Below are 18,119 nucleotides of genomic sequence, written 5' to 3'. Positions count from 1 at the left end.
GATGCTCTAGCTTCAGTAAAGGTACTTACACAACACGTTGGATGCTGCAGTAAAGGTACTTAAACAACATGTTGGATGCTGCAGTAAAGGTACTTAAACAACATGTTGGATGCTCTAGCTGCAGTAAAGGTACTTACACAACATGTTGAATGGCTTTAGCTGTGAAAGTACCGCCCTTTAGCTGAGTAATAGCATCGATATCCACTTCCCAGGTTCGAGAGCGAAGATCATCAAGGTAAAAATGGATTTGGCGATCATTTGAGTACTGGGCAATGGAAAACTGCAAAAAGAATCAGAAAATACATAAATATATACAAATATATGCAAATATATATCAGTCAAATGATCCTGCTTATTTTGGGCCAATCACTTAACACTAGCACAGCCGACAAGGGGTCAAATGACCCCTAGGCATTTTTTTTTTTTTTTTTTTTTTGTCTTTTTCCCCCTCCATTTTCCTCCGATTTTCTCCCCATCCCAATGTTAGTCGTATGCCAATTCCCAGTCCCTTCCTGGTCGCTGCGCTTTACCCCCTACAGTCAGATCATATGGGAGAGTGGAGGCTACCACGTGCTTCCTCCGACACACGTCCAGCCAATCACCGCTTCTTTTCACCTGGCAGCGCGGATTCTCACTGAGAGGGCGTAGCGTGTGGGAGGACCACACTATCCCCCTCACGTCCAATCCGCGCTTAGCAGGCGCCCCGACCGAACTGTAGGAGTCGCTGTTTACAACGACCCGGACCCACCCCGCCAGCTTCTCCCACCCTCTGATACAGCCAATCGTATCAGTGCAGACGGCCAGCCAAGCTGGTGACAACCCCGGAGCTGTGAGCTGGATTCGAACAGGCAAATCCAACTCAGCTCCGGGGCTGGTGACGAACGCAATCTCCGCTCGACCACCTAACCGCCCTACCCCTAGGCATTTTCAATAAATGTATCCTCGTCACTTGGTCGAGCTCCAGCTCTGTCACTCAATGACTTTTCCTAAAAGTACCCGTTTTATCTGGCACGGTTTCTGAAATTTCAAAATGACTTCAGGAAAATGTAATTAGAACGTTATTCCACATATATATGGAATATATATGTAGAAAGTCACAGCACTTTGAGAGCGTCTAGTGCAGGGGTGGCCAACCCATGGCTTGCGAGCCGCATGTGGCTCTTTGCCCCGTCAATGTATGGCTCTTCCATGCAAATTTTTTTTAAATAAATATTATAATATTTTTTTTAATTATTATTCTTCTTCTTCTTTTTTTTTTGTCACTCAAACCTGTGGTAAACCTCATATTTTTATATTAAGAAATAAGAGGTAATTATATAGTTTACACTCTTTATTTTTCTCATATTTCTCATATAAGCTGTGGGGTCATCTGACCCCTTCCGGCGGGAATCAGTGACATTTTCTCCATGGCTGTTCTACTAAAGAGGTTGATAGAAGGAAAATCAATTGTCACTGCACCAGACACTTTATTATGTATCTGTAATTCTGTATGCCTATGGCTATGGGTATTTCGTTTATTTCGCTTACTTTCTGTTTTCTTTCCACGTCTATGCTGATGAGTATTTATTGTATTGTTATGTGTATGACTGTTGTTTACCTGCACTCACCAAGACAAATGCCAATCAACATTTCATTGAAATGGTAATAAACTATTGAATCTTGAGTCACGGTCTGGCATCATTCGAATATTCCTACCTGAGTGTCTCTTCCCAACAACGGGCGAATCAGATCTTTCACAAAAGTCTTCATTATGTCGAAATCATTGTAGGAGACGCTGCTGGAGCCGTCCAGTAGAAACGCGATGTCTGCCGAATCGCTGCATTCTGTCAAAAACACGCACAAGAAAGAAATGAACAAGAGACTTCGACCCTTTCGCTGCCACACTACAGAAGGTCAACCCTTTACTATCACACTACCGACAGTTACATTTCAACTGGCCTCGCGTCTCGCTCTGCTACTGAGATAACCTCTTATCTCCTCGCACCTAGCGTGGACACGAAACAAAAACAAATGCACCCACTTGCACGTAACCGTGCCACCCCCATGAGTCCCTATTATGACGCCGGAAGTGGTCACGCCTCACCCTTCCTCATTTAGTTTCCAAACACGGAAGTAGCAGTGCACTTTGTGAACTGGTTGTTATGAAACGTAGGGAGAAATTACACAATGTTGGGTATTTGCCAGAAGTTCACCAGCCCCCGGAACCTTCTCGGCACATCCTAACAGCGCAGCGGTCCTGTCCTTGGTTTTCCTCGTCTTGTGACAGCGGACCGAGGGACGTCGCGCGACGGTTAGCAGTCGAGCTAAGTCGTGCACAGGTAGGGCCTGCGCTATCAGGCATTGATACTAGCATGGGTAATATGGCTCGTTGTCTCGTGAGACGACCGAGTGATGTATTGGCGCAGGGGGTGGGATATTTGGGAAAACATGACTCTCTTTTGGATGTTTTTCCAAGTATCCTAGCGCGCAGCTAATGATAATGCTACAATGTTGGGGCGCCGTTCCCATGTACCCCGCCGAGGGCTGTCTTTACTGTCTTCCCTCCTCTTAACCATTCATGCTGACGGTCAATCGTGTCTAATGTTGGGGGTTTAACGGGGGCTTATTTACCCTTTACATGGGTGGATGGGCTGAGGCTCAGGGCATGTGTGCTTTTTGTGAATCTATTAATTGAAAATGGGGGTCCCTGATGTGGACAGGACTAATGCTTTCTCTGGTCTGCATCCCCTTAACAATTGTGTGTATTGGGCTAGCCCAGTGTTTCTCAAAGTGTGGGGCGCGCCCCCCAGGGGGGGCGCAGAGGCATGACAGGGGGGGCCTTGAGATTAAAAAATAAATAAAAATAAAAATGTTGGGTTACAGAAAATTATCATTAAAGTGCTATCTGTTGCAGCTGCACTGTTCTCCATGAAAATACCATATTTGGATAAGTTTGACCATTTCTCAAAATCTGAAAATCATTATTTAATAAAACACAAAAGGATCACCAAGTTACTCTGGATAAAAAAAAACTTTACAGACAACATTGAGACAAAGCTTCCTGACACATCTCCATCCAAACTCTTGGAAGAACTCATTGAAATCTCATCTGATACCACCTGGAGAGCTAGTTTCAGAGTGTGGTGCACCAAGTATCTCATGATGCAGCAGTTAAGGTGTTGATACCATTCAGCACCACATATCTGTGTGAAGCTGGCTTTTCATCCATGACAGCTCTGAAAACAAAATATAGGGCCAAGTTGAGCCTTCAGGATGACATGCGTGTTGCCTTGTCGAAGACTGACAGCAATAAAGACTGTTTGCTTATTTCCTATGTTCGCTTTGTAAATTCCCAGTCACTGAGTGAAGATCTGCTGTTTTGCAAATATGTCAAAAACAGAGCGACAGCTGATGAGTTCTTCAAAATTATTGACAGTTACCTTACAGAACATGGACTGAAATGGGAGAACTGTGTGGGCTTTTGCTCTGACAGTGCGCAGGCCATGGCAGGGAAAAGGAGGGGGCTACAGGCGCTCATCAAGGGGGTCTCGCCAAACGCGCAATGGACGCACTGTAAATTCACAGAGAGGCGCCAGCGTCAACAGCTTAGCCCTGAACTGAATGAGGTTTTGACAGAAGTTATAAACGTCGGAAATTTCATCAAAACCCGACCCCTGAAAGCGCGCCTGTTCTCTGCGCTGTGTGAGGAGATGGGAGCTGACCATTCTGCAGTGCTGTTTCACAGCGAGGCAAGGTGGCTCTCGCGAGTGAAGGTGTTGTCAATTTGAAAGGTCACGATATTGGTGTTATTTCAATAAATTTAAACATGGCCCATTTCATGACTATTTTGTTGGGGCGAGGGGGGGGGGGGGGGGCCAAAATATTTTGGTCCGCCAAAGGGGGGCCTGACAGAAAAAGTTTGAGAAGCACTGGGCTAGCCCATTATGCAAAATATGTTAATAGAGTTTTCGTTCATTCATTCATTTATCCCTTCACGGGTGCACACCGCAGTGGAGGTTGTTACATGACTACTAGTGGAGCAGTGCTTCACGAGTAGTAGACTTTGGTCTGCAGCCACCACTGGTGTTCCGTGCTTAGTGAAGCAGGTGGCATCAGTCCTTTGCCCTGACATGGTGGAACGGTGTCCCGCCCGGCCGACGCCATGAGGCGAGTCGGCCCGGCAGGTGGCTGGTGGGCTGATGAAGCCTATACCGCTGCGGTACAGAATTTAGCAGCGACTGGCAACATTGCTCAATTGGCTGCTTTTCTGTCAAAAATAGTGTCGGGTGGTGGGGCCTTAGGGCCAGCCGACGTCAAAACCATTGTGCAAGGTTTTGAGGTTATTCAGCTTTTGACCTAGCCGCAAGCTATAACCGCAGGGAGGGCTAGGATGCTGTCAACGGTTGTTCACAGTCATCTTTGGTTGGAGCAATCTCCCCTTGAGGAGGGGAGAGGTCTCCTCCTCAGGGCTCCCGTCTCCGCGGGTGGACCTTGGTCTGTCCACAGAGGCGCGGGCGGAATTTGACCTGGGCCCCACGCTGCCCCACACCGCGCAGCCAGAGGTGAGAGCACGTCCTCGCCAGCGGCTGCGGCGAGGCCCCCGGCCAGCAGCCATGTTTCCCCCGCCTGAGATACCCTGGACACAAAGAAAACAGGTGATCACAAGGCCGACAGCCTTGATGGGTGCCTAGATGGGCACGCCCTAAAAAAAAACGTTGCCATCTAGCTGTGTCTAGCACGCTCTCCGGTTACTCCCCCCCGCTACATTACGGGACACAGCGCTCTGATTTGTTCCCTTTGGCTGCGGGCCGCGTTCTTCCAGTGAAGAGCAAGCGGCCCCACATTTCTCTTCTCATGGAGACAGGGGCTGACACCCAGTTGCTAGCTAGGCCTGGGTCTGTCTATGAGAATGCTATGCTGTCAAGCGGCTCCCACACCACACGTCCTGCGTCTGTGTTTGGTGAGCCTGGTGTTGTATCTGTCGACGGAGCAGGGTTCCCTGTATCTAATTTTTTTTGTCAGAGGCGGAACTCTAGGCCCAGGAGGTCGCAGCGTGGGTTCCCCCCAGCCCCGCCCTCGCCAGGCCGGGTATTACGTTAGTGCCTCCCCCGTCTGGACTTCCAATCCCGCGGTGGTCAGCAGGCACACGTAATTTGGGTGGTAGTAATATCACTACAGGGCTACAGTGTGTAGAGACCCACCCTATCGGGCAGTGTGAGGACCACACACCATGCATGTCCAGTTGCAGAGCAGGCTGTCCTCAGCAAGCTAAGCCGGGAAGATGCTCAGCGGGGGAGCTTATGTCACCAGGGGTGATGGCCGCTCCCCCCGTATCAGACGGCCCCTTCTGTCGGGGTCCCCCCCTTGGGTGCGATTGCCTCATTGGTAGAGTCAGGGTGCGATATCCCGGCTCCACGAGACACCCTGCTCGCGCGTTTGGCGAGACCAGGGTTGACAACGCACAGCGGGAGGGACCGGGCCACCTATCTACGATTCCTAGCGGACTAGCGGCAGTTGGCGGCGGGGGCGCTTTGGAATTTTACCACGTATGTGGTAGCCATATGTCGGTGTGGATGGAGATAACGCTGAGGGCCACGCTTGTGTTACAGTTTACACACCCCCGCCCTCCGTTTTTGGGTTTGGTACAGACTCTATTATCAGAGTCCGCGGCAGTGACAGCCCTGGCCAAGGAGATTCGTTCTCTGGCGGCGAAGCAGGCCGCCGTCGTGGTCCCATGGGAGGACGCGATGAGCGGCGTTTCCTCCCGATATACTCTGGCGCCCGAGAAATCGGGGGGGGGGGGGGGGTGTCAGACTCATACTAGACCTGTCCCATGGAAGGTTCAGAATGTTGACCGTCACCCACCTGTTAAGCGCTGTCAGGTGGGGGACTGGTTCACCTCCATAGACCTGTAGGATGCATATTCGCATCCCGATCTTCCCTCCTAGGACATACCTACACTTCCTTTTTCAGGGCTTAGCGTAAGAGTACCAGAGGCTGCCGTTCGGCTACTCTCTGGCTCCTCGCATCTTCACAAGTGCGTGGAGACCGCGCTGGGGTCTCTGCGTCGTCGGGGGATACAAATTTTATTCTACCCTGGACGACATTCTGGTCCTCGGCTGGTCAGAGAAGATCGCCATGTCTCATACCAGGCAGGTGGTGGAATTCCTCACTCTGGGTTTTGCTGTAGACTGGAAGTAGAGTACTCCTCTTCCCAGTCAACGGGTGGAGTACTTGGGCTTATTTCTAAGCTCAACGTCTATATGGGCATCCCTCTCAGAGCAGCGGCGAGTGGAGGTTCTCGGCACGCTCTGGAGGTTCCGTCCTAGGACGGTTACGGCGCTGTCCGTGATGCGCCTGCTCGGTATGATGGCATCTGCTCACTCTGTGGTCCCTCTTGGCCTCCTCTTCATGAGGAGGATACAGAGGTGGTTTTCCAGTATGGAAATAGACCCGGTGAGAGACAAGTGGAAGCGGCTGAAGGTTCCCATGTCAGTACTGGGCAGCAGGCTGTCACACGTCACGGTCTTCACCGACGCCTCCCTCACGGGATGGGGGGGGACGTGTCGGGCCAGCGCAGTAGGGGGCAGCTGGCAGGACCACGCTGCCCAGTCTGCACTACATTCAATGTGTTGGAATTGAAGGCAGTCCTTCTGGTCCTCAAACGGCTCGGCCACCTTGTGGTGGGCAAGCATGTTTTGATCAGGATGGACAACACGATGTCAGCATCGTATATCGACAGACAGGGAGGAGTACGCTCCCCCCGTCTGCACCGGGTAACGGTCGTGCTCTGGCTATGGGCGTTTCTCAATCTGCGCAGCCTGAGGGCTCTCCACATCCCCGGCAGGGAGAATGTGGGTGCAGATGTGATGTCGCGGGGCGGTCCTCACCCTGACGAGTGGGGACTACGTCCAGACATAGTCAGACAGGTTTGGGACCGATTCGGAGAGGCCACGGTGGACCTGTTTGCGAGCAGACAGTCCCACCAGTGCCCCTTGTGGTTCTCGGTCAGTCGGAAGGACAACCCCTCTCTGGGGGTGGATCCCTTCTCGATGTATCCGTGGCCGCCTGGGATTCTGTAACCATTCCCCCCCCAGACACCTGATAGCTCAGCTGTTGGGGCGGGTACGCCAGGAGCGCTAGACTTTGATCCTGGTCGCGCTGGGCCGGGGCTCAGCTGTGTGGTTCCCGGCCCTGATTCAGCTCTTGGTGGCCCCGCTGTGGCCTGTTCCGTGGTCACCGCGGGCCCTCTCTCAGGCATGCGGAACTCTGTTCTGCCTCCTGTTCTGGGGCAGCCTCTAGGCTTGGCTGCTGAAAGAGTGAATCTGGTGGGGATGCGTCTTGACTCTTCTGTGGTTAACGCCATCCGGAACGCACGCGCTCCGTCCACTACCGCGGCTTACGCTGGGAAGTGGCGTATGGTCGAGAGTGGGGGGCAGAACATTGTTCAGCCACCCTCTCGTGAAATGTTTCCGGCCTGGCGCTCGGCGTCTCAAGCCTGTGGAACGTTCTCTGTCTCCGAGTTGGGACCTCCAACTGGTCCTGGGCCGGTTGTCGGAGGCCCCGTTTGAGCCTCTTGAGCAGGCGCAATTGGATTGGCTGTCCTTTAAGACCGCATTCCTTTTGGCCATCACCTTCGCTAAACGCGTCGGTGAGCTGTGTGCTCTCTCGGTGCGGCCTGAGTGCCTGTCTATTCGGGCCAATAGCGGTGCGACTCTGAGGCCTAATCCGGTCTTCATGCCGAAGAATATCCGGAGCTCTTTTCGCTCCAGGGATATTGTGGTTCAGGTGTTTCATCCGCCTCCTCACGCTAGTGGGTTGGAGGCAAGCCTTCACCTGTCATGTCCTGTCCGTGCACTGAGGGTTTACCTTGGTCGGACGCAGGATCTCAGGGCTTCCGATCAACTGTTTGTTTGTTACCGTGGCCCTCACGCGGGTAAGAGGACATCTGTGCTGCGGCCTCCTGGTCCTCCCCGGGTCCTTTCGTTAGGTTTTACCTCATGGACATGACTGGGGGTTCTGTCTCCCAGGCGGTCCTGAGGTCCGGGACCTCTCCTGCATCCCGCCATCAGGTGGGCTAGCAGGGGTGTGTGGGTGTGGACCGCGAGGTGCTGTGTCACACGTGGTCCCGCCTGTGCTGTGCGTTCAGGGGTGCCTGTTTCCCCCTTTTTCGCACTTTGGTGGAGTTGACTGCCTCCCCCCCTTCGTTAGGACGGGCGGGTGGATGGGACTCCTCTCCTCCCTGGCTGGGGCTTACGGGCCCTCAGGGGGTGCATTTGTCGGGCCGCGCATCCACTCTGCCCTTTATCTCAGTAGCAGAGCAAGACGCAAGGCCAGTTGAAATGTAACATATGGTTATTCTATAACCCTAGTTACATGATACTGGCTGAGCGTCTCGCTCTTAGCGCCCTGAGGTCCCTTGGAGGTTTTTCCGCTTATGGAAATCGAACTGGGAAGGGTGAGGCGTGACCACTTCCGGCGTCATATAGTGACGCATGGGGGTGTCGCGGTCACGTGCAAGTGGGTGCATTTGTTTTTGTTTCGTGTGCACGCTAGGTGCGAGGAGATAAGAGGTTATCTCAGTAGCAGAGCGAGACGCTCAGCCAGTATCATGTAACTAGGGTTATAGAATAACCATACGTTAACCATCGGTAGTGTGATAGTAAAGGGTTAACCTTCTGTAGTGTGGCAGAGAAAGGGTTAACCTGATGTCTTGTGGCAGTGAAAGGGTTAACCTTAGGTAGTGTGGCAGTGAAAGGGTTAACCTGATGTCGTGTGGCAGTGAAAGGGTTAACCTTCTGTGTATTGTCGCAGTGAAAGGGTTAACGTATCAACCTCGGCTGAAGAAACCAACTCCAGTTGTAATGTCAGTACCTTGGTCAAGAGACCAACTCCAGTTGTAATGTCAGTACCTTGGTCAAGAGACCAACTCCAGTTGTAATGCCAGTACCTTGGTCGAGAAACCAACTCCAGTTGTAATGCCAGTACCTTGGTTAAGAGACCAACTCCAGTTGTAATGCCAGTACCTTGGTTAAGAAACCAACTCCAGTTGTAATGTCAGTACCTTGGTTAAGAGACCAACTCCAGTTGTAATGTCAGTACCTTGGTCAAGAGACCAACTCCAGTTGTAATGTCAGTACCTTGGTCAAGAGACCAACTCCAGTTGTAATGTCAGTACCTTGGTCAAGAGACCAACTCCAGTTGTAATGTCAGTACCTTGGTCAAGAGACCAACTCCAGTTGTAATTCTATTACCTTGGTCAATGGACCAACTCCAGCTGTAATGCCAGTACCTTGTTCAATGGACCAACTCCAGCTGTAATGCCAGTACCTTGGTCAAGGCAGGGCAACAGCAGGAAACCTAGCATGCATGTCTTAGTGGTGTGGGAGGAAACCGGAGTACCCAGACTTCCCAAACTAAATATTACACATTTTCCAAAATGTCATTGGTTTTTACAGTCATCATATGGTATATGATTAGACTAGAAGGTATTCAAGCATCCATATGTGTTTGCATAGGGGCAATACCCTCCATCATCCCCTCTGTGAGGAGCTAGCTAAAATGAGGAGCTGTAATGTCCATGGTTCACGGAGTTGACATTATGTTCATAATGTTCAGTGAGTTTGGTAATGTTTAGTTCTGACCTACAGAGGGTGCTCTAGGTTTTACTCCTCAAGAGCAAGACACTCTGGTTATCTTGTTATTGCGATACAGAGAAGCAGCGGGATAATTGGCATTGTAGTAGTTCTAGCCATAACAGCAGGATTGTGTCTGTAAACTTGGAAACGTTCAGTAAAGAGTCAAACTGGAATCAATGTGTCGGAGCCTTCATTCTAAAACTTTACACTGGCGACGAGGATTAAAAGTAATATTTTTGTATAACCATGGCTGCTGCATTACCATCGTTCCCGAATCCCTACCTTTGATACAAGTGACGACCACAGCTCATCTATCCGGTGGAGAAAGTGGATACAGCGTTTTGAAAACTTCATTGTTGCTTTGGATGTCAAGGATGAAACAAGACGACGTGCAATGCTTCTACATTATGCAGGGGAAAGTGTACAGGATATTTTTGATACACTGTCAGACACGGGTGACGCAAAAGACTATAAAAAAGCAAAAGAGAAGTATTTTTCACCTAAACTCAACGTCACATACGAGACTTACAAATTCAGACAAGCTATACAATTAGCTGGGGAAAGTCTTGACTCCTATCACACCAGGCTGCGACAGCTAGCAGCAAGCTGTGAGTTTTCTGATATTGGAAGAGAGATCAAGACGATGATTATCCAGACGTGCACATGTAATAAGCTGCGACATCAAGCACTACAGAAACCGGAGATGACACTGACTGAGCTCCTATCACTAGGTAGAACCATGGCACTTGCTGAGACTCAAGCATCAGGAATGGAGCAAACACGACACAGTTCAGCTCAAGGAAACATGAGAGAAGATGTTTTGGCTATGAATATGGGGAGGGGAGCTACAAATAAAAGATGCTATAATTGCTCTGGCACTTTTCCCCATTGTGAGGAAACGCTGTGCCCAGCGAGGGGGAGAACGTGCAACACCTGCGGTAAACAAGGACATTTCTCAAAATGTTGTTGTTCCAAACGACCACAAGGGGGCACCAGAGACCGACATGAAGTGCATTATATGCACACCAGTGACAGGGAAATCACACCGAACTCAACAAGTAGGCCGCCGCCTAATGCAGACAGAGAATCTTCTGAGGAGTATCTGTACACACTTTCTCAAACAAACCTCCCACATGCAAACATAAAGGTTGGTGACTGCAAAATAAATGTGATGCTGGATACAGGGGCAACTGTAAATATCATTGATGAGGCAACTTACCAGAGACTGACATATAAGCCCCCACTCACCAAATGCACTGTTCCAATATTTCCCTATGGCTCTCGTAAGCCACTACCTGCCCTTGGAAAATTCACCTCGCTGGTGGAGTCCAAATCACAGCTCACAACTACAACATTCCATGTGTTACAAGGAAATGATGGCAGTTTACTCGGATATGACACTGCCAGTCAACTTGGGCTAATCAAGATTGCCAATGCTCTTCATACATCCCCACAGCAGCAGAAACAGCTCACATCTCCACGACAACCGGTCGACATACAGCCCACATCAGCTTGCAAACAAACAGAAGCAAATACAGTGGATGCTATCCTCACTGAGTATGATGGTCTATTCCATGGAATGGGCCAGTTGAATGGGGTCCAAGTCAAGTTGCACATAAAGAAAGATGTTTCTAGTGTCACACAACCTCATAGAAGAGTGCCGTTTCATGTGAGGAAGCGGATTGAAGCTGAACTACAACGCCTGGAGGATCTCGATGTGATTGAATAGGTTGATGGCCCCACTCCATGGGTTTCTCCGATAGTTGTTGTTCCCGGGAACTGTGCGTATATGTGTGGGCATGAGGGTACCAAATCGTGCCATCGAAAGACAAAGACATCTCACACCCACAGTAGATGACGTGATACAGGCACTCAATGGAGCCAAGTTCTTCTCAAAGCTGGATTTAAACAGTGGATATCATCAGCTAGAACTGGATCCATCCTCACGATACATCACGACATTATCCACTCATGTAGGGCTACGACGTTACAAGAGACTGAGCTTTGGGGTCTCGTCGGCTGCAGAGGTGTTCCAAAATGCCATTCAACAGGTCCTGGATGGCATTCCAGGAGTCATCAACCTCAGTGATGACATTCTGGTTTTTGGGGAAACCAGGGCTGCCCATGATCAAGCTCTCAGGGCAACCTTTCAGCGACTGAAAGAAAAAAACCTGACTCTCAACAAGGCCAAGTGCTCATACGCACAAACCACTCTTGACTTCTTCAGATATACATTCTCAGATGGAGGTTTCTCTCCAGATCCTAAGAAGGTTCAGGCGATTCATGATGCTGCTGCCCCGACCAATGCAAGTGAGATACACAGTCTCCTTGGCATGGCAAACTACAGCGCCCGATTCATAAAGGATTTTGCCACCATAACTCAACCCTTGCGAGACCTGACAAGGAAATCTGCTCATTGGACGTGGACTGAAGAACACCAGAGGTCTCTTAATGAGATGAAACACAGCCTTACTAGTGATGCTGTGATGACCTACTTTGACCCACACAAACTAACTGAACTGGTTGTTGATGCAAGCCCAGTAGGTCTTGGGGCTGTATTGGCACAAAGAAACAGTCCACATGAGCCGGCCAGAGTGATAAGCACTGTCCCCCATTGAACATAAGTATTCACAGACGGAACGTGAGGCCCCTGCTATTGTCTGGGGCTGTTAACATTTTCACATATACCTCTATGGTGCAGCATTCACACTTGTCAGTGATCACAAACCATTGGAATGGATTTTCAATAACCCCAAATCCAAACCACCTGCTCGTATAGAGCGCTGGAGCCTGTGTCTGCAACCATACAACTACACAGTATGTTACAAGGCTGGCAAGGACAACCCGGCGGATTACATGTCGCGCCACCCTGCACAGGTATCACACATCTCTCACGCTATGTCAGACGACGAAAGACAAGCTGAAGAATACGTAAACTTTGTCACTGAAAATGCTGTACCCAAGGCGATGACACTGGCGGAAATTCAGGATGCAACCACAACTGATCCCACTCTACGTGAAGTAATTCGACTCATTAAAGATGACTCTTGGAGGTTGCTGTCTGACAAACAGGACTCTATTGATGGAGTTGACAGCTCTGCTCTTGTGTCGTTCAAGAAAATAAAAGATGAACTGACAGTGACTGCTAATGGTGACACTGTACTGGGTGGCACAAAGATTGTCGTCCCCCACTCTTTACAAGTCAGAGCAATATCACTTGCACATGAAGGCCACCAGGGGGTAGTTAAAACTAAGAAGCTGATCAGGGAGAAAGTCTGGTTCCCTGGCATTGACAAGCAAGTGGAGGCAATGATAGCTGGCTGCATCCCATGTCAGGCTGTTGTGCCCAACCACACACAAGAACCCCTCTGCATGTTTAATAATAATAATAATAATAAATCAAATTTATATAGCGCCTTTCATAGAACCCAAGGTCGCTTTACAATCAGGACAAAAAATAGGGCAAGGAAAGTAGGGGGGGAGGGGGAAGAGGGGATGAGGGAAAGTAGGGGATAATGGACCTAATTTAATCTAAAACTAACTGATGGGGAAAGCCTTGGTGAAGAGGTGTGTTTTTAGAGCGGATTTGAAGGTGTCCAGGGTTGGGGCGTTGCGGATTTCGGGGGGGAGAGAGTTCCAGAGGGTAGGGGACGCCACGCTGAAGGCTCTGTCCCCAAAAGTCCGTAACCTGGTGCGAGGGATGGAGAGGAGACCTAGATCAGAGGATCGTAGGTTCCGGGATGGAGTGTACTGGTGGAGGAGATCAGACAGGTACCGGGGGGCGAGGGCATGGAGGGATTTGTAGGTGAGGAGCAGGAGTTTGAAGGTGATGCGGAACCTGACTGGAACCTGTTTGATCTGCCATCGTCAGCATGGGAAAAGGTTAGTGTTGATTTCTGTGGTCCATTCCCCTCTGGGGATTATCTTTTGGTAGTTGTTGATGAATATTCAAGGTACCCAGAGGTTGTGATTCTTCAGTCCACGTCAGCCAGGGCCACTATCCCTAAACTCCAAGATATTCTCAACACTGGGAATTCCACTGCAGGTCAAAACAGATAATGGCCCCCCCTTTCAGAGCTCAGAATTTGCAGACTTTGCAACATATTTGGGTTTCAAACACAGGAAGATAACTCAGGCTAATGGAGAGGCAGAACGGTTCATGCGCACCTTGGAGAAGAATATACGTGCTACACATATTGAAGGTCGTTCATGGAAACAGACTCTATATGCATTTCTATGCAACTACCGTGCCACGCCACACTGCTCCACTGGGATGGCTCCAGCTGATGTGCTGTTTGGTAGGCCTCTGAGGATCAAGCTACCTACGCCCGCTGTCCACTGTCAGTCCCAGACTGATGCAAAAATACGACGAGCAGATGCGCTGGCGAAGGACAGGATGAAACATAATGCGGAAAGGAGACGCCATGTGGTTCCTTTGGCTCTGAAGGTTGGTGATAGGGTTCTCTGTCGTCAAAAGAAGGAAGGGAAGCTATGCCCTGTTTACAATCCCCACCCATACAAGATCATCTGGCGCTCTAGGTTTTACTCTTCAAGAGCAAGACACTCTGGTTATCTTGTTATTGCGATACAGAGAAGCAGCGGGAGAATTGGCATTGTAGTAGTTCTAGCCATAACAGCAGGAATGTGTCTGTAAACTTGGAAACGTTCAGTAAAGAGTCAAACTGGAATCAATGTGTCAGAGCCTTCATTCTAAAACTTTACAGGAGCTAGCCAATATGAGGAGCTAGCTAAGATGAGGACATATAGCTAAATTATGAGCTAGCTAGATTAGGAGCTAGCTAAGATGAGGAACTTCTCTGTACTGAAATTGATGATGTCACTAATAAATTTAACCTACTCTATCGTGTTACAATATGTCACACTTTTAGCTTCAGCATACACAGAGTAGTAGTAGTAATATAAAACTGAGTAGGTATTGACATATCTTAATACAAGCTGGCAACTTGAAATTCTTGGTAAATATAAATGGATGTAAATATCAATGGAGATGCTGCCGAGACATGTTCAGTAGTTTATTGAACAGTTTGGTGGGGGAAAAACATCATATTCATACAAATTGTGTTTAAATACAAAAAGTGTTTAAATTACATCTTGGAGGGGATCTAGTATTTCATCGATAAACTGAGTATGAAGCTTGGAATTGGAATACATTACATTATTGTTAACTGCCATTTGAATAAGAACATATTTCTGAATATTTCTTAGAATATTCTTACCTGTTGCTTTGTACAGTATCTTTGAGACTTTGAAATGTATTTTTTTAAATGAAATTATATATATAATTTTTTCATTTTTCCCCTCCTGCTTTCGATCTCAAATTCAATTCAATTTCAAACTTTCAATTCGAAAGTGCTGTGTAACATCACCATCAAATCACGTTTTAAAAGGAGTTAAACTCAAGACGCTTACCATCGAGAGATGAGGGCACCGGTGATTCATCGATTTGATTATTTTTAGAGATCCCCCAGCATGCACCACTGTAGGTAGTAATACTCCTGCAGTCCTTCGGGATGGTTGGACCACATACCTGAAAGAGAGGTAATGTCCTGACCAATTATACATGAGCAACAGTATACATGTCCTGACCAATTATACATGAGCAACAGTATACATGTCCTGATCAATTATACATGAGCAACACTATACATCTCCTGACCAATTATACATGAGCAACAGTAACATGACCAACAGAATGCATGAGCAACAGTAACATGACCAACAGAATACATGACCAACAGTAACATGACCAACAGTAACATGACCAACAGTACATGACCAGCAGTATACATGACCAGCAGTATACATGACCAGCAGTAACATGACCAGTAGTAATATGACCAACAGTAACATGACCAACAGAATACATGAGCAACAGTAACATGACCAACAGAATACATGAGCAACAGTAACATGAGCAACAGTAACATGACCAACAGAATACATGAGCAACAGTAACATGACCAACAGTAACATGACCAGCAGTATACATGACCAGCAGTATACATGACCAGCAGTAACATGACCAGCAGCAACATGACCAACAGTAACATGACCAACCGTAACATGACCAACAGTATAGGGATGTTAGATATTGGCTTTTTTACTGATATCCGATATACCGATATTGTCCAACTCTTAATTTCCGATACCGATATCAACCGATATGACCAACAGTAACATGACCAGCAGTCATGCTGCGCGTCGGGCCTAACAACCACCCCTAGGTGTGATCGAATGAGTATAACACACTCCTGCGCGTGATGTAATGCTTAAGTAATGGTATGATTCTGGCCTAAGGTGTTTTTTGTCCATTTCCGTCCGTAACGTTACTCTGTGGATGTCATTTGTTGACACCGGATGGCCGTATCCTCGCAACAAAGAGAGCTGCTATTGGTCGAGCGCAAGATATGTGACCGAACTCACACCAATTACGTCAAATAAAACTCTGTGGTGACCAAAATCCGTTTGCGAGGAAAGATCTAGTCCCGACTTTAAAATGATGATTGCGCAAAACGGGCTAGTAACGTTAGGTTATGTATATAACCAAGTTCTGTTAATACTAGTGACGCTCAGCGTCATATTGCATATATCTCGCTTCAGCGTATATACACTGAATACATTTCAAAATGTACCTTTATATGCCAGCATTCATCTGGCCACACCCCCATCCGCTTACCTACATAAGCAGGGGTGGTGCCACACACTCATCTCCTTCCCAACAAATTTCACCACAATGAAAAATCAAGGGCCGCAGCGGCGTCTAGACGCTGAGCGTCACTAGTATTAACAGAACTTGGTTATATACATAACCTAACGTTCTGCTTCATACTAGCTCCGCTCAGCGTCATATTGCATAGCAGGAGCTGAGCGGGAGCTAGAAGCTCGACAAATGTACCCCGCTGAGGCCCCCCACAACCATCAGATCAGGGAGGACCGAGCCCCCCCGACCCCCCCTAATGGAGGGCACCCCCCCTATTGGGGGATCACGGGAGGGCGACGGACCCGACCGTGCGAAGAGGCACTCAAGCAACTCAACGCACAGGGTGAGCAGACCGTGGCTTAACCCCACGACTACACACACGCACAACCCGCATGCCACCCGGGAACGAACGGAAGGAACAACCTCGTTACTGCCCCCAGAATCACGGGCAAACCCAACCCCGTGGCAAGGCCGTAGCAGCGGAGCGCGAAGGAAGACCCAGACCCACCAAAGGGACTGGACCCCCTGGAACGGGGGCCCGGAGAAGTCCATGATGCCAGCATCAAGACCCCACCAGGTGGGCACTTAGTGACTCCGCCCCCCACATCGCCAGCGTATTCGGACAAAGGCCCCCAGCCGAGCGGGCCCTGTCCCCCCAATAGTCCACTGCCTGGCACACTGACCCTGCAGAACAGGCAGTCAGCATGGCCGTAAGCACACAAAAAAGGTTAACCAACGGAAGCAGGCAGCGCACCGGGGAAAAACCAGGCGGACGAGACAGGCGCCAGAGGGGACAGCTGAACACAGCCGCCCCGGCGGAAGGGGCGTATGCTGGCATTGTTGCATGACCGAGCCTCCATTTAAAAAAAAAAACCACCCAGAGGGGTTGAGGCAGAGAAGGCTGACACGATTGGCAGACGTCATGAACGTGCAGGGGCACCCTCAACCGGGTAACCCGGGAGTTGACACTGCTCCAACACACCAGGGAATCAACCACCTTGGTGTTACCCAATGCGGTGGTTGTTCCTATAACCCCTCAAGAAAAAACTCCAAAACACACCTGCGGGTATACACCGGCTATACCGCAGTACAAGTGTTTCAGTTTTCAAAAAAGGGTTAACCCAGGCCTACGGGTCGACGAAACATTACTTCGGACCGGGCCCGGCGATACGGGAAGCACAGGGTCACCAGAGGAGGTCAAAGACCACCCCAACAGGCCCCTCTTCGCCATGCGTGAGAGAGGAGCGAAAAGAATGGAGAACCAGCCCCAAGCACACCGTACTTGGTATTCCCCGGCGGTCTCCCAACCAAGTACTAAGCAGGACCAACCTTTGTAGCGGCCGAGATCTGACGAGATCGAGCGTGTACAGGTTGGCATGACCGTAAGCCATTACGACAGTGCAGAGTACAAAATGTACCCAACCAGGGCCTCCATAGCGCTTAACCCTGTGACACCCGGACCAACCTGGCATTTTTCCCCCTGAAAAAGCCCAAGTCCCTCAGGGTACCAGAACAGCAGATCTGCATCCCCGGCGGACAACGGGTTCAACTGATCCGGACCAGCGTGACCAGAACCAGTCCCGTGCCCTAACCACGCCGACATGCCTACTCCAGGAGAAGGGGCAGATATGAGTGTTGATCTTAAACATGAAAAGAAGGCGCCACCCAGACGTTCGGGGCGAACCGCGCCCGGTGGCCCACCCCCAGGGCGTGAGACCCCTCTACATATGTTCAGATCCATTCCGTCATCATCCCCCAGATATGAACGTGAATCCGTCGAC

General features: G+C 49.4%; 1 protein-coding gene across 1 annotated transcript in view; it reads right to left on the bottom strand.

Moving 5' to 3' along the window:
* LOC311235480 (integrin alpha-M-like) overlaps nt 1–18,119 on the bottom strand; it is a 134,699-nt gene that overhangs the window by 97,426 nt on the left and 19,154 nt on the right. Inside the window, exons 5-7 of the mRNA XM_084322943.1 lie at nt 15,048–15,165; nt 1,696–1,823; nt 138–280 (exon numbers count right to left, since the gene is read on the bottom strand). Coding sequence (XP_084179069.1) covers nt 138–280; nt 1,696–1,823; nt 15,048–15,165 — 389 coding nt within the window. The remainder of the gene's footprint in view (nt 1–137; nt 281–1,695; nt 1,824–15,047; nt 15,166–18,119) is intronic.

The sequence above is a fragment of the Notolepis coatsorum genome (assembly GCF_963971535.1).
Source record: "Notolepis coatsorum genome assembly, chromosome: 10".
NCBI lineage: Eukaryota > Metazoa > Chordata > Actinopteri > Aulopiformes > Paralepididae > Notolepis > Notolepis coatsorum.
Note: the sequence above shows the minus strand (reverse complement) of the source record. Positions and strands in the feature narration are given on the sequence as shown.